Source organism: Corvus kubaryi, unplaced genomic scaffold, assembly GCF_017639235.1.
Source record: "Corvus kubaryi isolate FWS band 111438036 unplaced genomic scaffold, C.kubaryi_AGA036_p1.0 72, whole genome shotgun sequence".
Taxonomy (NCBI): Eukaryota; Metazoa; Chordata; class Aves; order Passeriformes; family Corvidae; genus Corvus; species Corvus kubaryi.
Genome location: NW_024582060.1, coordinates 554,160 through 576,927, shown reverse-complemented (window position 1 = coordinate 576,927; position 22,768 = coordinate 554,160). Strand labels below are relative to the sequence as shown.

The 22,768-nt window shown below is 39.0% G+C and overlaps 1 protein-coding gene across 11 annotated transcripts in view; it reads right to left on the bottom strand.

Moving 5' to 3' along the window:
• The window catches only part of WNK1 (WNK lysine deficient protein kinase 1), a 100,655-nt gene that overhangs the window by 67,029 nt on the left and 10,858 nt on the right, over positions 1–22,768 (bottom strand). For all 11 annotated transcript variants that reach the window (XM_042050213.1, XM_042050215.1, XM_042050214.1 and 8 more), the window contains exon 2: positions 468–640. In XM_042050213.1, coding sequence (XP_041906147.1) covers positions 468–640 — 173 coding nt within the window. The remainder of the gene's footprint in view (positions 1–467; positions 641–22,768) is intronic.

The following is a 22,768-nucleotide window of genomic DNA, read 5'->3' as shown; positions in this document are numbered from 1 at the left end:
TACTTCAGCAAGCTTCAGTTAAAGCAATAGCTGGTGAATTTTTTTTTTCTTTTTACATGTTATTTGTATTGTGGTAACATCCAAAACCTCCCAAAAGCAGGGAATTAATTTGTGCTTTGAACTTCACAAAGTTGCTCATCCTAAATGGAAAGCAGCTAGAGAAAAAAAAAAAAATTCTGAGACATAGAAATTGAGTATTGCCTTCCTGAGCTCTTTAAAACTAGAGGTCTTCTGCATGTGCTTCCGAGGACATCACAAGTAAGAACTGACAAGCTTGCTAACTGAGAAGATGTTTTACCATACCCTGCAACATTAGCAATGCTCCTCCTAAACAAGAATGTTCCTACAGTAGGTTATCCTGCGGCAAAAGGGCTCTGTTCTCATCTATTTGAAATATCATCTATTTCTAGTGCTCTAATGTTGTGCTAATGAAACTGAAATGCTTTGACACGTCTTAATTTACTTACGTTTTCAATGTTCCAGATGTCATGAGCTCCGTCACAAGAACAATACACTTTTTTCCTTTGACTGTGGACTCCCAGGAATCATAGAACCTGACAATATTGGGATGCTGAAGCCCTTTCAGCATCCCAGCTTCCTCTTTAAATCTTTGTCGCTCTGACCTGGACAGCTTCCGATCCTAATGAAAAAGAAAAGGTACATGAGAAAGTTTTGCTTTATTTTCTTATTGAGAGGCAGCAACTTGAAAACACTTAGGTGCCCACAAGAATCAGGTGTCTTACTTAAATGCCATTTGGCTTGCAATTATCTTTAAATATTCTGTTTTGAACACATTCTATTACAGTATTTTTATAATATGTTGTTCTTTATAATTCTACTGCTCTCAGGGCTAAGAACTGCAAGTCTGTAGATTAACTCCTCTTTCTGCTTCCTCCTCTTTACTCTGAATAAATTTAGCTGTTGCCTGACTTGGGGTGGAAAGGGGACATAATGTCTTGAACACTTCAGTGTTTGAGAATGAAATCAGGTCATTTAAAGCATCTCCCTCTAATGTTGTACGTAACAACCTTCTGTTATTCCTAGATGTCTATCCAGACCACTGGCAACAGATGGGATTAGCCACCCATAGAGGGGGTTAAGCATGAAACCTCTGTTAACACACAGTATGTTCTTGTAGCTGTAGACCATCAAGTGAATGAATTGGATTTTCTTTGATTAAAAGCAGAACCTCAAGATTGAGCAAGTTTCCTGAAATCTCACATCAACAAAAACAAAGCCATAACTCCCACTAGAGACAGAAAGCAATCTTTTGGCCAGAGACAGAACACAAAAAAGCATTCCTGGACAATACTGTTACACTGCCTACCAACAACTGGTTACCAGGTATCACCAAGGCTCTGAGCAGCCACTACCAGAACAAGCAGCACATCTCAGAGATGACCGTCTCCTTGTGCCATGCAGAGTTCTCAGCTTACCAATGCATTACCAAAGCACTGCTCATACCAGTCTGTCTGACTGACTGACACAAGTTGGGTCCGTCTGCAGTTTGTATTGAAAAACAACATAAAATACTTCAGGATATACTTAAAGCCAAGAATTTCAGAATTACTGTTTCTAACAGTTATTTAGCAATAACCAAAGACCTATTTGTCAGACCTGAGTAATAATTTTAACTCATTTGATTTCACGTTGTCTTTTCAATTAAAAGGAAGAAGCAAAAACATGCAGGATTTACTTATATTCCCATTGTCCTCCAGACAGTAATTCCTCTTCCTTTTACAGGCCATGTGTTTTCTCAATACAATTCAGCCATGTAATATCTAAACCATCCTACATTAACTTAGATCATCGACTTTTTCTAAAAGGTTCAAGGAGTATCTTCAGGCATGGACAAACTTCTTTTTCAGATGAAGCTCCAATTTTCAGAAGTGTACAATTTCCCTGGTGAAAGTCTGAAAACAGGTTTGAAATCACCCTAGGGACCAGTTTCCTATTGGTGTCTATGAATCTCACCCACTTTTACAATCCTTGGGAAAATGCAAACTCCTTAAGTATGACTAATTTAATCTACAGACATCAAAAGCATTCAATCCTACAGCTACTTCACTCTGCAGAAATCAGCACTACCACCTCTTCCCATTCTTTCATAAGCATATTCGCACAAGTTTTGATAAAGCATTTGCACAAACACTCCACCAACAATTGAGCATTCATGTCTGCTTAGGTGTTGCAGAGCTTTTAATATGCAATCAGTACTACCATTCGAGCTGTCTTACCCATCTAATAGCTTTCATTACAACGAACAGGGCAGCACAAGTTCTGCTCCACACCTCAATCTTAAGTGCTTCAAACTGCTGTGAGACAGAAGAGCAGTGAGCTGCAGGAGGTACAGCTGACCACACACGCTTCTAAGCAACAGTGCTTCAAATAACACAATCACAATATCACCTTTCTTACAGGAAAATAAAGCTGTTTTCTCAGCCTCTCCACTTGACCCATATATAACTCACTTTTAAAAACCACTGTATTTTGCTGTAAATTCAGCTATTATATACGGTCATTATACAAAAAAGGCTGCAATATTTACTTTTTTACCACTTCTAAATAGTCAACATGAACACTTGCATTCATTTTTGTCCAAACCCAAGATCTTAGACATACATTTGGACTACATTTCCTTTATTTTGTGCACACTAACAAGTTATCTACCACAAACAGTTTTAGACCTACACTTAAACATCAAGTCAAGTGTATTTTGTTTCATTCTCATTTTAATATACATAACCTGATCTCCCTTAAGGGCTTTATTCAGTTTTCCCTGCCTCGGTACTACTGGCCCCAAATAGGAACTAACAAGTGGTAACCACTCTTATCAATGAACAGACTCCTAAGAGGCACCCACATTTGGACTCCTTTCTCTCTCTGGTCACATCCACGGCAGCATCATGTTCCTGCAAACACAGCTGTGACGTTCAGCACAGGCACTCAACACTTCAGTGCTGGCATTAAAAATCCACCAAGACCATGCGATAGGCTAAGTAAAACAATGCTGCTTTGAAAGCCACAGTGCCCCAGTGATCTGGGACAGGTCTGGACAAAACACAGGCCAAAAACTTTCACCCAGGAACACAGTTATGTTTTTGCAACCAAGGAAACTCTGCACCCTTCAGTACATAACTGCAGCAGCAAAAGGGAACATTAAACAGAGCTGGAAGAAAAAGACAGAGAGGCCACTTGTTTCCTAAGCCCAGCAATGCATACTACCTTTTACTACCCTCATTTCCTTGGACACACAACCCACACCCTCATCCCTAACAGGTTTTTATGTTCTTCTCCTAAAGGAATACTAATGCTAGGTTACAGAAGACTGTCAATATACTTTAAAAGAACCCACAACCCTAACATTCAGGAAAATACTGGATCTTGTGTACAATTATACCAACAAAATCTGTGTAACAATAACTGGTTATAACTGTAAGAATTACATTCTAATGCAACTTGCAAATAGTTGGCCTGCAGGCCAATGTACAATTTAAAATGACATTTCCACTTTCAAAACCTGAGTAATTAAAAATATTAGACAGCAAGATCTCCCAGGCTGCATAGAAACAGACTAGAATAGAGCCCATCCCAAATACATTTTGGCATCCTTTGAGCTGTTAGTATGGGCAAAAGTGACAACTTCACCTCATGCTTGTTCTTGTACAAAAATGCAACTTCAGCAGCTGCAGCTACTAAAATATTGAAATAAGCAAGTAAAATAGAGCACTGTATGTAATTTGGGAGACTGAGATCTGATGTTACCAGCCATGTTAGGTATAAATAGTTCAGGAAAAGCAGGGGAATGAAAAGTATGTTGGCATCACACAAAATCCACAAAGTGGCTGTACAGCATAGCTGTAGCAGAGAGAAAGAAGCCATCATCACTTAGTGGGAATTTAAAAGTGTGTTTTGCAAGACTTTGGGAAGGGAACAGTTTTCACCACCCTCAGTTATAACTGCATACTCCAAAAGACTCAAAAGCCCAGATGTGTCTTCCCAACAAGGCAGCTACTGGGGGCAGCACTCAGAATCCACTGTGGCCTCTGAGCAGGAGCCTGCAGAAATGCAAGACCCTCAGCTCTACCTGCACTTACAAAGATGTAATGGAGTCTGTGGCCTATCACTCAAAATATACCCTCCTTTTGATTAAATTATCCTAAGTGTGAATCAGATAAGCAGATTTATCCCCTTTTTCCTATAACTCACAGTCTAAATAGGTACACAGATGGATCATTTCCACAGGTATTTGCTGTTTTCACTTGAAAACAAAGTTATAGGTTTCATAGATTAACATTCCAGTTTCACCAAGAACAAGATGAGTTAGACAATTGTAATGTTTTTGTTGATTTTTTTAAAAAAATTTATTTTTAAATCAAACAGCCAGAAACTAAACAAAGTAGAAAGACACACAAGTAGTTTTCCATAAGCCTAGGAAACTTGAACAATTCTATAAAGAAGCCAGCACTTTAAGAACAGTTAATAATATACAGCTTGATATCCTATCCTTCGAAGACCAAATCATTTTGGAATTCCCACTAGAAAAATTTAAAAATGGACACACCCTCTCCTCTCCTAGTCTTTTTTTACCATAATGCAGCAACCTCAGGCAGGCAAGACAAAGTCCTAAATCTAGAAGTTACCAAATCACATTCTTGTAGTAGCTCAGCACAAGCTGAGCAGATATAGCCCAAATATTTTTAAAAATATACAAAGCTGTCAAACTGTAGGAGAGCTTGCTTTCTAAAATGGATTTAGCTATCTTATAAAATGGACAGCATTGTTCTTCCTAAACTGATAGCTTCCCTGGAGGACCTAAGTATCACATCCCTGGGCTGCCCTTTGAACAAACTGAAACAGATGCATCAAGCCTACTCTGTTCATTTCATTCATTCCTTTCCACCTACATTAAATTGTTTTGACAAGCCAGGACAAACAGCAAGGCTTCCCAGCACGTGACTCGCAGTTCTGCAGTGCCAGGGGCCTGAAAGGAGACGAGCAGCAAATGAAACGATTGTTCAGCTCAGAGCTATTCAATAGGCTTTTTCTTGGCTCTTTCCATTTATCCAGGTCCTTCCTATCTGATTTGTTTTGGTCAGGAAAGAGCTATCAGAGGTGTTTACATTTTTCAATGTGAAACAGGGATCTTGGGCATTCATGATAACCCAGGTGCAGGTTTACTCTTCCACTAATTTCCTTAAGGTACAGGAGCATGAATTACACACAGTATTACTACTACCCTCTTCTTACCCCTGTACCTACATGGCTTATACAAATGATAAGCAAACCAACCCAAAACAAAACAACTCCCTTTCCCCCCTAAGATTAGCTATTGTACCAAGCCACAAAAAACAAAGCTCATCAGCAAAAAATGCCTATATTCTTCTGGTGACCTGTTTCAGCCAAGACTTACTATCTACTCAGCATCCTTAATGAGGAAAGAAAATACATTTCTGGCACCTAAATTAATCTTAAATTTCAACTAGGATACTCACATAGTCACTGAGCCTACTGAGTAATTTCTCATCTGTTTTTCCTTCTACCTTTCCACAGTCCTTCCAAGTTCTGTCCTGTTAACATCATGACAGGAAATGACACATCTGCAGAACACATCCCACTAGCCAGAGCGGTCGCAGAGCCCAGCCCGGACACCGGAGGCAGCAGGGGAGCCTCCTCAGGAAGGCACCGCACTCTGCTCGGATCGTTTGAGTCTGCTCTTCAGCCAGCCCAAGCTCAGCCAAGGGTCCCACCACCGTTTTTACTGACTGACACCAAAAGGCCTGAGCTAAAGCCTCGGGCAATTCAGATGGCACTAAACAGACACAGAAGTGGCACAGTGCACTTCACCCTCAAACACACACTACAGGATAACAAGCAGGTGGCTACCGAGGGAAATACTCTACACGGAAGGAGCTACATCTGCCAACTCCTGCTATATATACATCCTCCAAGGTGATTTTCACTTTCTTAACATCAACTACAATTTACATCACTGAAGTGCCACGGAACCTTCGTGCACAGCAGAACAAACCAGACTCAGAAAATTTCCTGTGATCTCCATCTTACAAATAAGTAGACTTCATAAGCAACACACGTCACCTTTAAACTGTTTGGGTTTGGGGTTTGTTTTTTTTTTTTTTTTTTAAATATCAGTGGATGAGCTGCTACACAATTTAGAGCTATCCCATTTTCCACAATATTAGGAGATAAGCGGTAAGGAGGAAACAGAGAAAGACTGGACACTTCATATACTACAGACAGGTTTTACTAGCTTTCTGCATATCCTAACACTAGATCCAGAAATGATGCACTGCTGTGTTGCACAGACAGTTAATGGGTTGTTGTTTTGCAGGGGGGTTAACAACTACAGTGACAGTATGTAGTTTTCATCTAGACACGCCATAGAAAAATCAGCAGAAATGAACATCTTCAAGTGATGTGATCTGTAAATGTACAGCCATGAGAGACTTCAAAGTGCTGCTGAATTATAGATAGTCTGAATCACAACCAAGGTAAATTATCTATCTGTGCTGAGGTTACACTGAGCAGCATTTTATCAAGCATTCCAAATGTCTGAAAATTTGAGTGAAGACGCTGAAGCTCCCAGCCTATTATCTGGAGGAAGAAGTAGCATACAGAACAGACAAATGCTCTTCTGTGTGCATTTCTGCAGCATATGAGAAAGGCTTTGCAAGCCTTTAAGCAAGGTTAATGAGGGGTCATCAGAGGAGAAGCTAGCAAGATTGTGCTCTGATATTCAGCACTGTTAATGGAACTGAGGCTTTGTGGGCTGCAGTGTCCTCATCCTGAAAAAATCTAGCAGTTAAGAGGAAAAAAGAGCACAGTAACCACTGAGCTAGATTAACAAAATATCAACAAAGAGTCCACTGAGCTTAAAAATTATCCAGCATTACACAGTTGGTGCCTAGAAATGGGAAGTCTCTGTGCACAAGAACTGCATCTACTTTTCCGTTTCAACACGTAAACCACTTAATACTTTCCAGCGTTAAAGTCCAGGTAGAGAGATAAAAGGGAGGGGAAAGAGACTGTTCAAAATGCATCCCTGTACAGCAAGAGACATAAAAATTCATCAAAGGTCTGCACAGATCCTTCCACCACTCTACTTTCTACAAACCACTGAACACAAAAAAACTGATTAAATAGAGCTGAACAGCTGCTGTTCCAAAAGTACCTATCCAGGCTAAAAAACAGCAGCTCCCTCAGCCCCTCCTCATAAGGCTTGTGCTCTGGACCCACTGCCAGCTTTGTTGCTCTTCATTTGACATGCTCCAGCACCTCAATGTTCTTCCCTTAGTGAGAGGCTCAGAACTCTTCAGTCACCTTCCTCCTCATCTTAGTTTAAAGCTGGAAGACAAAGCTTCTGACAGGTAGCAAAACGCAATGCAAGGGCAAGTTAATGCTTACTTATTGAAAGAATGATTTCACATTGCTCCTTGGCACATCTCCACAAGAATCTATTTTATATAAGCCACAGACAATCTTCATGGAGTATGCAACTTACCTTAAGAAAGATAACACTGAAGTATAAAATACATATCTAAGACAATAGAAAAGAATAGGCTTGAAACAGTTACATGTTTTAAAGTTCCCGATTAAGGGTAAATACTTGCTGTAGGTTTCCTCTTACACAAGGTATTAAAAATGCTTTAAGTTTCAGGGAAGTACATAAGTAGTCAACCTAAGTGAAACACTGAAAGATTATTCCCATTATTTGTCAGTTTCCTGGTAAAAAGCACCTGCCTTCAAAATTTTTCACCACTAGTCATGTGGAAGGTAAAGGAAAATGGGTAATTGATTTGATAATTCTCTTCTGTGTTTTCATTTCTGGCATTTCAATGCACTACAATAGTAACTAAATGGAAAATGCATTGGAAGATGAAGTTAATTTGTTAAAAACACAAAAAATACAAGTGCTTCTTATCCTCTCTCTTAGCATTGTGCAGTTAAATGATACAGCAAATGTACACAACTTTACTTATGCTGTTCAAATGTTAGAAATAAAGAAACAAATTATACATAACCTGACAGATAACTGATGGTAGGAGGAAGGAAAGAAGGGAAATGAAATTCTAAATGATCAAACAAAAGAAAGACAGATGTCTTCATCAGTCACCATTTAGTCTGAGTAAGTCAATTATACATATCCTGAAAGAACTTTTACTTGAGTAAGCTTCAGCAAATAAGAAATACATCTTTGTCTTAACACTGAAGGGGAAGTATCTGCGAACTACAGCTCACATATGTGACCAAAACATTCCAGCACCACTCCCCATTTTATCCTGTGATTGTCTCAGTTTTGATGAAGCTGTGACTCACCACCACAGGGCAAGGGGGCAGAACACCACCAAGAATTCTATTCCTCTGATGTGCTCACTTTCCTGCTTTTACATTTGCAGTAGCACCTGTGCCAGCAGTAGCAGCATCTAAGACACCTGGTGGCAGTAATGCCATAGACTTTTAACCTATGGTTGAAGATGTCAGAACTGAAGTCTCTGCTTGCTTGTACCAAGTTCTGGCATCATTGCAAATACAACCTCACGAACACAGCAGCAGAAAAACTCTGTAACAGCAGATGAGAATGTTTCTTCTTTATATAAGGTCACAAGAGTCTTAAAAGTACACATCCCAATAACAAAGTTCATCTTTTGTTACAGTGGCAGTGTCGGAATTTTTATTTTCAGCAATGCCAAAGGTGACCACACTGCTAGGATATTGCACCTGGATACCATTTGCAGTATCAGATGGAAGGCTCATGGCCAGCGCTCACCAGAGACAGACCCAGGTGCAGGCACATGGCTTAGGGACTGGAGCAGCCACTCCCTCTGAAAAAGGGAACACCAGAATAGAACCTGTAGAACTCCAAAAGGGAGAGAGGAGTATGGCCAGCCTGCAGGCTTCCAAAAAATTCAGCCAGAGTAGATCTTAAGGTTACCACTAAAATTTTAAGAAGGAATAATAAACTGTACAAACTAAGTCTCTATTGGATGCTTGCTTTCCAGAGCTGTGTTATATGTGAACATACACATTAATACACATCTGTACTACTCCTCTCGCCACTCTCTCACATCAGCAGCAACTTTCATAAGCAAAGCAAGTAGGCTGAGCTGAAAACCTGAACCAAATGCCACTTCCAAAGAAAACAATGACTAAGACTAATCACATTGTCTAATCAGAATAAATTAAATACCATACTCATACTTTACTAAATTAACTACATATTTTCCTTTGCTCTCCACAAAACTAGCAAGCAAAAAATTTTAAACAGTAGGTATGAAACCTAAAGCTTAGACATGACCTCCTCTGGAATCTTCCAGGTCCTCAGGAATCTGGACTAAGAATGGCAAGCAACTGTTTCGGCTTCAGTCATTTCTATTCTAGGGCTGCTCTAGGCAACATTTGTGTTTCCTTATGTAGAAGTCATGGGGGGGAAAAAAAACCAAAAGGCTAAAATTTTTATTCAATGTATCTGTCCTGAGAGACTGAACATTAAGGGACAATAATCAAAGTGCTGGGCTATACAAAAATAATCAGTAAAAGAACAGAGAGCCCATCTATTTACTTCCACTTTAAAATTGTTTGATCCATGGAAGATAAATGGCTAAGTCTGCTTTCTGATAGCAGTTCTCAATAAGGCTTATGTTTATTACATACAGCTTATTAGAGAATTGAAGTGTTGGCTGAACTGAATTCTTGATGAGCTATTAACCAGCTGGACCATCTTGTCACTTGGCTCAGATGCCTCATTAAAAGTTTTGAAGAGAGTGTCAGTTCTCATTTTGCACTGAACTGATGGTTTTGTCAGTGAGAGGGAAGGTACATCAAATCACCTCAGTTTTATTTTACTATGAAAACCCAGTTCTCCACTCAGAGGTGACCGTACTTCAGGAAAAAAAGCCTTCTCCACAATCCATTCTGGTTACCTCACAGATCTGTTAATTCAGTGAGTTAAAAGTGCAATTATAGCTTTTTGTTTCATGCATGTCAGTATGACTCACAGTCCTTTTGTAGCTGCATGTCTAGAACATTAGGGTAAAGCCTTAACCAACTCTGATAAAGGCAAATCAATTCAGAAAATCAAACACATATTACAATTCTTCACCTCATATTCTTCGCAAAGCTAATGGCAAACAAGAGAAGTTAGCTATAGCTATTTCTCAGCATGCCAAAAAGTTGCATCAATAAGCTGGTTGGAAAACACGCAGAAGTGGCACGATGACTGCAATTATCCACTAAAAATGAGCACAGTAAGGGTACAGAAGAACTAGAAATGTTCTTGTGCCTCTGAGTAGCTCCTTTGCAAAAATATCAGCATAAAACCAAGAGACAAGTATCAAATCAGCATTCCCTCCCCCCCACGCTCCTCCAGTTGTAAACTCAACTCACATCAGCCTACAGTACACATTGGCTTCAACACTGGTATACACATCGTGTTTGCAGCCTGATTACACTACAGGAGTTACTCTTCCCAGCTTCCCTTCTTTTCCTGCAAACACATCCAAAAAAAGTACTTCATTTAATTTACAAAACTGTGGATTACTATCGGTTATGACAGGATGACATATGAAGTGTAGGCCAAGTACTGGCAGCCAAGAGAAAATCCTTACAATAATCACTAGAGAACTCCCTGCCAGACATCTCTCATTCAGAGATAGATCTCTCATTGAGAGATCCTTCAGGGATCCATCAAAAACCCCTCAAATAATTGCCAGGTGTTTTGCATGTTCTTGCAAGATAAAAGAAATCAAAAAGGGATCTCCTGTAGAAAAAGACTAAAGAGATCCAGAAACAATGAGATTTATGGAGTGACCAAAATTTGTGTTCTAGATGAGGACTCAGAAATACCTTCCATAAATACCAGTATTAGTACTAGCATTTTACAAACATGAAAGTCCTAAACCACACTGGAGAAGCACTTTTAAAATTTTTTAAGCATAGCTGGTGTAATTTTCCTGTTATCTACAGAATGCCCATCTTCATCTCAGGGTTCTCATAAAGGGAAGTATTAATAATTCTTCCATGCTTACCCAAAAGGTTGACTTATGAAATCAGTTTCTTGCATCACTTGCATGTTTACTGTACATTTTCACAATAATACCATATTCATCAGAGACACTTATTCCACCAACACGCTGTGTACATCTTTCTTGGCTAACACCATACATGATCGGCATCTAAAAAGCTACTCACAAAGTCACAAATATTTCAGACAGTACCAAATGAACCACTAATATTGTAATTTACTAATATGTAAATTTTAAAATATGCATATTATCTTTCACAGTGCAAGGAAATTGAGTACAGTTGAGTCAGGAGAGAAAAAACACTCAAAATTTTAACACTGGACAAGTGGTCGGATGAACAACTAAGACAACTGGTATGATGAAGCATACTCTGCATCCAGAAGCTTAATTGGCTTTGCAATTCAATCCTCAATAATTTTAAAATGTATTAAAATACAAGAGAAAACAAAGTGTAATTGAAATGCAGATGAAGGGACCACTCAACTCCTGTTATCTAATCCAACACAGGATACAATACATAAAAACAGCCAGGGGTTTGCTATATTGTAAATGAAAGTAATAATATGCACACTTTGGACACAGAAGTACTATTTTTACAGAGGATGAAAGGGGGAAAAAAATAAACCCACACAAACCCTTTCAGCGTTGGATTGACCTGCAAGAAAAGCCTTTGACAACTAAAATTCAGTGTTGTCAAACAGGTGAGATGAAAGTATCAAGAGAGTAATCCCCAAAGGGAGACAAAGCACACAGCTAGGAAAAAGCAGTAGAGGAAGTTTAAGATGAACATTTTACTTTTTTTCCCTTGGAATTTGGGAATTACATACACAGTATTCCCACTGGCAAGGCTATCCTGTATTAATCCAAGGATTTTTTTCCAAAGAATACTACTGGGAATATCTTGCACTGCCAGCAGACCAACCATGACCTAGAAGGCCTCAGATACTCAACACGTTATCTATCAATCAGCTATTCAAACTGCTACAGCTTATCCAAAAAGTCTGTTTCTCATTACATTGTGCTTTAGTCACATACTGTCTGTCCTTGGTCTGGTGCCACTTCGTTTCAATTGTTTGAACAGGAACACTGGAAGGAATTTCTTGAAGACAAACTCTAATGCCTGCGCATGTCATGGTCCAAGGGGCCTGCCTTAAATGGGTCATCACAACCTGTAAGCAGGCTTCTTTGTTTTCAGTTTACCTCCTACTTTGTCCCACTGAAGAATTCTACATGCAGTTCAGTTTAATTGTGAACTAAAGTGCTTTATCAAAAAAAAAAAACAAACCAAAATAACATGTAAAATATTCAAATAATGTATCCATACAGTGAAATATCTGATATTCTGTGCATCATATACAAAAACTATTAATGAGTGATCATGTTTAACATTGAAAAAGTTCCCTTAGCCAAAAAGATATCTGAAAACTTTTTTAGCAAAATGGCTCTGTCTGAAACACACTCAATGTGTTCAGCAAGTATGCACACACAAAAAGCCATGGAAGCTGGAATTCAAATGAAAGCAGTTTGTCAGAAAAGCTGTTCTGGTACTGCATCCCTTGCTTCACTGGCAACAATTGCATTTCTGTGGGGATAAGAGTGGGTAAGTAGATTTGAGACATTCTGTATTTCTGTTTAATTTAAGTTCCATGCCCTAGCACACAACCCCAAACAACATCCCAGTAAAACCATTTTAATTAAGCTAAAGACAGTATCATAAAGATAATAGACACTTAGATCTCGTTGTAGTCTGAAATCCACTAAATAGTAGTTTAACAAGTACACAGACTTGCTCTTGCTAGAAAGAGTCAGTAAAGAATTATCCTTCCCCCGTCTTGAGATAACGAAGGCTACACAAGACCCCTTTTTCACAGGCAGAGACAGGACACAGATAGATCTCTGAACAGATGTCTAACAGAGCAGCCATATTCATTTTCAGAATAAGAGCCTCCTGTCCAGCTACCAGGGAACAGGAGGTGAGTAGAGGCAAGACAAGTCCACATAAGCAGCAATCTGGAAGCACCTGAGAACTAATTCTTTTGCAGTTCTGTTACTACTCCAGTATCTTCTTCAATTAACTCAAAAACAACCCTCGTGCCAAAACAAACTTTCCCATCAAAATTCTAATGCTTATTATTAGAGATATTGATGAAAATCTCATCAATTCCTTTTAAAGACTATCAGGTAGCTTTGTAATTTTTTCCTCCAGAAGACCCTATCACTACAATATAAAATAATTTTTCCACAGAATGATCCAAACATAGATCTCAGCACTTTTGAGGGACAGCTGTGTGAAAATCTCTTGGGAGCTCAATTCTAAGACCTCTTTTCCTAGGGGATCAAAAGATGGAAGTTCATTAAGCAGTTTTAAAATCCTCAAAACATAAGAACATTTCTAAGATAATTTTCTTGTTATTACCACAGGGGTTGTTTATATCTTCAAGTTTCTTCGTTTGGGCCACTGAAACTGAATCACTTCAAAAGAAACAGAGGGAAGACAGAGTCTTTAATCCTTGTTCTCTAATTGTTTACTAAAAATGAGGGCCAAGTGTAAGCACCTCCTGTTGCAGCACCTCAGAAATATTGGAAAGAGGCTTCAGTAGCCAGCAATAATATTACAGTACAGAGCAGCAAGTGTTAAAACTCAAAATTTATAATTAACTGCACCAGCATCAATACTTAACAGCCTAGAATTGTGAAAGAGGGATAAAACCAACAGACCATCCAATAAGCAGGAGCTGGATAGATGAATCACAGTCTCAGAGCTACAGTCCTATCTTCAAAGCTGTTAGCAGGCTGAAAAATTTATGAACAGGCATCTTCAGAATGAGTTGCAACATATCTGTCCATCAGAAGCAGACATTCCCCCTTGTGATTTCACTTTGCAAGTAATAAAATCCAGACTGCACTGCAAACAAAGAACTGCAGTTCCCCCCCTCGCCTGCTCTTGCCCTGAGCACTCTGGCTACAGAGGCTGAGAGGTTTTTGATGCTATTTTAATCTCTCCTATGCTTCCAACACATGTTGGATCTCAGAGATCTTTCTTGTAATTTCCTATTTCAAAGCACACTCTCCCAGAGAGACCTAGTCCATTCTTTGGGCACCTTCTGCGGAAGGTTCCCACAATCAATTGGTTTGGCCCTGTATCTGCAGAGCAAATTAATGCTCAATACAGACCAAACTGAGATCGCTTGAGCACATTCACCATACTTAACTGCTGACTCAGTGCAAATGACTCCATTTCAGAATTAGTCACACATGTGAGTATGTGAGGTGGAAACTGAAATTTATGTCACTATGAACTCTTCTTATCTCAACGACTTCAGTATGCTCGTGCCTAAATAAGGATTTCACAAGAGATCTACTGGCAGTGCTCAGGCTTGTAGAAACAGGATGCTTTTCCAAGACAGGGAGTGGAATGGGATGGTGTTGTAAGAACAGGGTGAAATCTTAAGACCATAAGAGACTGTAGCTACATACCAGAATTATCCGCAGAATTGCATTTTTTAAATTGAAGGTAACAATATTCAGGCAATCCGAGGGATAACTGCCTTTTCCTATTAAGAGCTCCTACCACTCCTTCCTTCCAGAACACTTTCAAGTTTTCCCTTCCCAGGAAGGACAAACAATATTAGACATAGCACAGACCAGGCTCTGCGCTAATTAAAAAGGAATTCCCATCCAATGTTTTAGACACTAAACATTAAAACAAAATTAAAAATAGTCAAGTACTACTCTGATTATAGCTATGTTTAGATGGTTCATAGATTTTTTGCAGTTGTTTCATTTATATATATTTCTCTGAGCTTTTATCTTCTCCTCCTCCTGTACAATCATGACTTCTGTCATAAAAAAAGGAAAAAAAATAACACACCACAAACATTTCTCTAACTCAGCCATCTGTGTAACAACACTGTTTGCTGGTAGCCCTATTTTACTTAAACCCTGAACATCAAGAGTCCAGTTTGATGTGAAAAATCCAAAAGGTATTTAAAAGAACAAACTGTAAATATACAAACTCCTATATTTCAGAATGCATTAGACAAAAAGGGATAAAAAAGGATTTAAAAAAAGGATTTTTACCAAATCTGGTAAAAATCAAAGTTATATATTCCATTCTTTCTGTATCATTTTTCCCTCAAAGCTCAGGGAAAAGCAGACATTTTGACCAGGGCATTTGCTTTTAAAATAATACAAAACTCACCTTTCAAGATCTGAATTCACTGCAGCTAAAGTCATTTGAGCATTGTATCTACACAGATGCTTCCTTCAGACAAATTACAACATATTGGTACCAAAGCTGCTTCTCCATATCTGACAACTGAGATTAACAGCTGCAAAGTCTGCTACTTGCACAAATAGAGAGGCTGCTGTTCCACAAAAGACTTTCTACTTGAAAACTTCACTTCCTATTTCTCCAGAGAAACTTACAACATGATGAAGCAAGCCATTTCTGAAGATATTAAAATTTCCTTGCTTAAACAGTTGCAACACAAACAAGTGAACTGAATTACATTGTACAGCTTTGTACCCTGCATTTCCCATCCTGAGGGTTTGACTGGCACACACTGCACAAAAGGTAATTATATATTTGTAAAAGAACGTCAACACACACTAAGTAAGTTCAACAAACTGCTTCATATGGCATCATATAGATGCTGACACAGACTATTCACAGGCTAGAACATGGATCAAGTTTTCAGAGTTTAAAAAAAAGGTCGTTTCCAAGTAAGTCTAATCTAGAAAATGTCGCTTCTTTTAAAGTTTTTTTATCTGAAAACTCTGTACTTGGAAATACTTCCTCAGCATAGAGACAACACACCTGTCTCAACACTGCTTTTCAGTCCCTGCTTCACAGCCCTCAAGTATAAAAAGTTAAGGTGCCAGTGGATGCAATAAAGCAAGCATTTTTCTCTAAAGCACCTGTAACAGCTTGGCTGAAGCTTCTTAAACAATTAAGCTCAAGACAGACACTCGGCTTGACAATTTGCAGCCCAGGTGGTTTAGGTATACACCAGCTGGGCAGCTGAGAACAGGCTCTTGTGACAGGACTCAATCTTAAGTGGTGCTACCTGATGTATTAGTCCCATGTGTACCAATAAAGAATTTAAAAGCAAATGACCACTATGTCAATATAGAGCATTACCAACACACTTCTTCCAAAGATAGCTTGTAAAATTACAGACCATTACAGAGCTAAACTCCAGAATGAACATGAAAGAAAAATATGCTAGTTTTCATACTTTCAGAAGAAGTAAAGCAAGTATCAAGTGACACACTATGCCAGCTGATGCGTAGTAATGCAAACAAATTCATCATATGGAGCTTACCAATAATTTTAACCAACATTTTAGGCATTGTCACCAAGCCTCAGACTTCAAATATTAAATTGTTGTAGCAGGATTTTTGACAGCAACACACAGAGGGGCTGCAAAAGTAAGCAAGATGTCTCCTCATACAACTTCACCCAAGGAAGTCCCCAGAACAACTTCCCTTTGGCAGCTTCATCTCACTGCATCCAATGCATGGATTTCCAGTTAGGCAGCATGAGAGCACACCCCTCTAATGCTTTCAGAATCAAGTTACTGAAAAGACCTAACAGCAACTATTGCTTCACTTGCAGATCCTTTTCTGAATGAAAACAGAAAACTATTGATGCACTAAGTCTGCCTTTTCTAAAGCCCAGCACTCCAAACACAGCATGTAAAGCTCTGTGCTTTGAACTATCATTTAGTAACTCCAAAAGGTGTTTTCTGTCCACAGCTGCAATATCCAAATTGGATCCACAAGTGATCCAGAGGGATAAGTTCACTGCTTAGGAGCAGATGAGAGGAAACAGCAATGTAGGAGACTCGACAATACACATCATCTCCTTGACCCTCAGAACCAAAGATGACCACACTTGATGTCCACAACCTATAAGGCTTAATAACCTAATGTTGTCCCAAATCAGTAATAACTACAGAAAGTGGCTGCAGTGCCTTTCAAGTTTACCAGGAAGCCTTCTTCTGTCCTTAAGTTAACTCTGCATCCCTTTTTTCATGGAAACTGGCATACTTGTCATGGAATATGACTGGTTGCCTATAGTTAACTTACACAATATCATTAGTGCTAGTCAGACACTGAGCTAGAAACAAAATTACAAAATGGATAAACCAAGATTCTTCATTCAATCAAACTTTTTTTCCCCATAGATGCTACAGCAGGAATCACTAGGAACACAGAAGGAAACAAAAATCATGGCAAGGATTTCAATAGGAAAAGGATAAAAAACGAAACCAACCAAAAAACCCCACCAACACCAAAGTGCTATTATTTGAAGTCTCCAAGTTATACCATCACCAGTCACGGTCCTGTTAGATACTCTGGGCTAATGCGGGCATGTGGCTGGATATGAACAGCCTCTGTACTTCCACCATTCAGGAGGAACTAAAAATCTACCAATGCAACAGCCACAGATGCCTACAATAAAGTGAAACTAAACTGATAAAAAGGGAAATTAATTCAGCTCTGTTTCCCCAATAAGACAGTCAGCCCCTCTTATCTTTGATGAATGTGTCCCAGGATGTGCCAAAGTGCACAGCACCACGACCCTTGATCCCTGCTTGACAGAAGTCATCGCTCAAGGCTCAAGATATTTTGCTATCCCAGTATGTGTAACAGACTGTTCAAACCCCACAAAACACAGCCAGGCCAACTGCTGTACTTGCTGGTTTTGAAAGCACACACTGATGACTCCCAGATCCTCACACTGTAAACCTGACACTAAACTACAAAATGACCACTCACATGAGATTCCAGATGAAAGACTTCCTAGCTTGCTGTCACCAAAGCAAGAGATCACATGCCAATATACAGCTGAAAAAACACCAACATTTATTGGAATACAAACTATCCCAGACAAGTTATTTTATACAAAGTCAGAGAACAGGGAAAACTGAAATCCCTCATGACTCTGAAGCAAAGTTCCACACTTTTTAAAAAGCGTATCTACCTCCACCAACACCACCAATAAGTCAAAGGAAAGCGTGCTCTCTGTTCCTGGCACCTAGGCCAACAGCACGGACTCAAACACAAGAGTTTTCCACTGAAGAAGGCAGGCACTTCAAAGGCCACAAAATCCTCATTAAAAGCCTCCAGGACAGCTTCAGCCTCCTTAACTCCCCCTAGACTCTCCAAACCTGAAGAGCTGCAAGCACTTCTTTTACAGTGGCTGCATGGGCTTCTGTTGCAGAAGCCCTGCATTAGTAAATTCTTCAAGCTGGAAACCATTTCTGAAACACAATGTACTGGGAAGGAAAAGTGAGATCTATGCAGCAACTCAACCAGACAATGTTTTGGGGTTTTCTTTTCAGCTTTTTTGGTGGGTTGTTTCAAGGGGTTATTTTTTGAAGCCCTGCAGGGACTAGGAGCTAGCAGTGTGGTCAATTGCATTTATTGTTCTGTTGTCTAAAGACATGAAAAATGTCTTAGCTACCCCCTTTGAACAACAAGGCTTTTCAGGGCAACAGGCACAATTCCTCTCAAGGTTTGAGAAACAGGTGGTTTCACTAAATCGTGGTCAATTTCTCCATTTGTTTATGGTTTTTAACAGTCTGTAGTTACTGCAAATTTTTGTTTCCTTTCTAATTCAGTTTCAGTCTTATACACTGCAGTCTTCATTAGTCAATAATTACAATCTTGCTTTACAATAGTTTTCAGCAGAGAAGCTATTTTAAGTTAATGACCATGCCCATTCTCCCATTAAAGTGTTTTTTCAGTCATGGACTTAGCACTCAACGTTTTTTTTTATGGCACTTTGTTTCACATTATGCTCAGCAGCCCATGGAATACATGACATTTTGTAACCAAATAGCCAATGGCCATTGGCAGACTTCGCCATCCCTCCCTTTCTCAATATTACTGGAATAAATAGCCTTATTTGCACAAAGAACCCTCTGCAACCTGCAAAATCAAGTTAACCCCCTTAATAATCAGTGTCAAGCAGATTTACTACAACGCTCATTACATTCAATTCATTGCTAGCCAGAATCACACAGGTAACTCAGCCTTTTTGCCAGAAATACATACTGAAACACAGACTGAGGATTATCAACTGGCCAAAAGACCAGAGGGTGATATTCTGGATAAATGTTCTTACCTAGTAAAACTACAGAAGGAAAGGAGACTTCGTGTTGGAGAAAATTAATAACTTAGAATTCAGAGCAATCCTTTAGCTGCTTTAGAAAGAGTGTCAGTAGAATGCAGGATCAGTGGATGAAATATCCTCATCAGCATAGTAGGACTTCTGTAATACTCTAGAAAAAAATGTAACTTCATCTGAAAAAAGGGATTTTGCATTTAAATGGTTCCCCTTCATTCATTCATTCTTTAATTGGGTCTTGGACTATTTCTAACATTTTCATGGGACAGCTTTATTTCAAATTAGAGTAATGCTCATGGCCCTCTAAACAAACAGTTTGGTCACCAACTTGTGATCCCAGTGACTCCTGATAAACTCACAGCTGTTGGGCTGAATATTTATACATTAAACAACTGATGTATTTCCATCTGGCCTTTATGACAAGAGGATGACTATATAAAATGGCAAATCACTACTGCTTCCAAACAAAACTCAGGGAAGAGGAAAGGGAAACTGCTGAGCTGGACTGCCCTTGACCCATGACAAACAGACAACTCAGCTGTCACTTATGTTTTGGTCATTTGAGTAGCTGCAGAAAGTATATCTGAAATGAGACACCCTATTCAGCTGAAGCTCAATCTAGTCCATGGATTTTTTTTCCCCTTCCTGGAAAGAAATTTGGCTTGAGAAGGGGGAAGGGAGAAGGCAAGAGTATAAAGCAAATTCCCAAGAGAACAGTAAGCACATTTCCATGGATAAGATTGACTTACCAGCTGGAAAATCTAAGTTTGGATGAAGCAGTTCCAGGAGTCAAAGCTTAGATGCAGGTTTTAAACATGCTCATTCTTCTTTTACATAGGGTAGCTGAACACAGATACAAAATCTGCTTCATTTGAGAGTGCAAGAGGGGGAAGAGGGAGAAAATAAAATCCTTGTTTTGCCAGATGGTTTATACTGGGACCACAGGAGGATTCAGGAAGGCCAAGGTTAGAAAATAAAGCAAAAAATGGCACTGGCAATGACTGATACACTGTTTTGTTGGAGGGGGGAGGAATGAGAATATTTCCTGAACAGGTAAAAAGCAAGAACAATTACCATTCCCACACAGGAACAAGAGAAACAAAAGATACCATTTCCCTGAATATTATTGCTGGAGAAGATAAGGACAGAAGTCAAAGGTAAAATGGAAAATAGTTCTCTACATCATCAACCAACTCATTCTTTCCATTCTGAATTCCAATGCCAACTTCCTCAGATTTCATACCCCTCTTAAGTGACAAATTATACTTAAAACATCGCTAAGCTCACAGCCTGCTGCTTTTTAACTGCAGTCACCCATACCAACTTAGTTAATGCTTATCAGTTGCGTCATTACCTGGTAGTTATCAGCTCTTTATTTAAAGTAGTTGCACTCCTTCAAATTTTACACGGTTACCCAAACCATGTGGTTTGTTGCAAAAAGTTATCGAGACCAGAAGTTGAGCAATACACAGTTTTGGACATGCTACAACAGCACAATCACACATCACAAGCATACTTCAGAAATTTGGTATTATCTTATAAGCTGCCACATTAGAAGCCACAACTGTTTTCTGACAGAGGTCAAACCACTGCAGAAGTGCAGCAAAGCAAACCTTCAGCTGAACAACTCAGAACACAAACCAGCAATTTGCAGTAATAGTAAATAACAGAGCCCTCCACAAAAGAATTTTGGGAATTATTTTGCTGATGTTGAAAGTACAGCCAGCTGCTTTAGCCCAGCTGATCCTGGCTTACTTCCTTTGGTTAGCCCAACCTAACCTAAAGCTACTTAAGCTTTCTTCACAGAACTGAACCATTTCTTTGCTTCACCATTTGACATAATCACTGTTTGCACTAGTGTTAGTTTTCCTATATGAAAAGATTCTTCCAAATTAATTCATCACCCATTTCCAACTCATAACCCTATCACTCACATGGTTTAGAATCCAAGGACGCCTTCTCCCAGAGGCCAACAAATGGATTTTTACAGTACAGGTTTATCAAGCAGAAGCCATTTATAGCTTGGGTACATTGGGAGTTTTCACAAAATCTCTTCATTTGGAGCAGGAAGACTACAAAGTTCTTCTCACTCTTGTTAAACTCCACACTTCAGACCAATTCAACTGTGTATCTTAGAAAACTGACCCAGAAAACCTTCTGGAGCACTTAGTCATCCACCCACTAACTAGGCCACAGATGCTGGTTTGGGATAGATGTCTCACTAGTTCCAAAAAAATTCTTTCAAACACTTAAATTATGGTCACAAAGTTTTTCAAAGACAAAATGTACATGTTCACAATTTATTACAAAATGCTAAAAAAACCCACAACCAATAGCAACAAAATGCTCAACCTTACAGGCTGCTGGTCTTATGGGGCTCAAAGTTTGAATGCATCCATAAAATGATTTTACATGTTCATGAAAGTTACAAAAATATTTCATCTGTAAAGAAAACACAAACTGATACATGTCCACAGCAGGTAGCTTCTTCAATATGGTATTACTAATCTAAGACTACAAAGGGAACCAATTTGGCAAAAAAGCAGGCAAGAAATCCACAAACTTTAGTACAAGTATTTCACTGATACTTTCATGAACTAGCCATTCACAGCAATAGGACCTTTCAGAATCAATTAATTGTTTTAAACTTGCCTAGTCCTAAAACTTTGAAATGTCATGTACATCCTAAGAAACAAGGTTTTTTGCTATTCCCCACTTTTGTCTTGTAAATGCTTTTCAACTCTCAAAGTTTGTTAGAAATAAAAACAACAAGCCAACAATAAAAGCAGATTTCAGACTCTCCAACACCAATAAATCAAACTTCAATTCTGCTAAATTTTCTGTGATTCGCCCAACCTTGAGAAGTAAGATTCCATGCTGGATGGGAGGAGGAACATCACTCTTTTTGAGCCACAGTCCCAAGATAAAATCAAGGCACCTGGCTATTTTTCCTATCTGAAGTGTTATCATTCACAGTTGGTCATGTTCAGCTGCACTGAAATGCTTGCAAGAAACCTGAGTATTAAAGACACTTTGTGACAGATCTTCAGGTACAGAACATAGACAATACACTGGCGTGCTACAGCATTTAAGTCTTCAGCAGCAACCTTGAGGCTCTTCACTTTTTTTTTTGGTTCCTGAGGGTAAATACTGAACATCTCAGATATGTTCAGGCTTGTACAAAGAGATCAGCAAAAGAAATCATACCATCACCTTAACCGGCTCACAGTTGCCATCAAGAGGCAAAACATTTCAAATTCAAGCACCCTGTGTAATTCAGCACCACTCCTCCTGGCACAAAGAACGTAAAATACATTTCTGCTTTTGAGTCTGCAGAAAGAAGCTCAAACTGTACATAAAGGAAGTAGAGAAAGCCACAGGAAGAAAAAAAAAAAATCATTCTAAAACTGAACTTCAAGTCTTATTTTTGTATCAGACATTTCTGTTGTTTCTCCCTTTTCAGCATACCCTTCCTGGCAAGCCAAATGACTGACTAAACCCCAAATCATGATAAATGCAAATAAAAAGCCTGCCCTCAAAGGCCATTCTGCATACTGTCTACCTCTACTTGTCTACATCCAGAAGG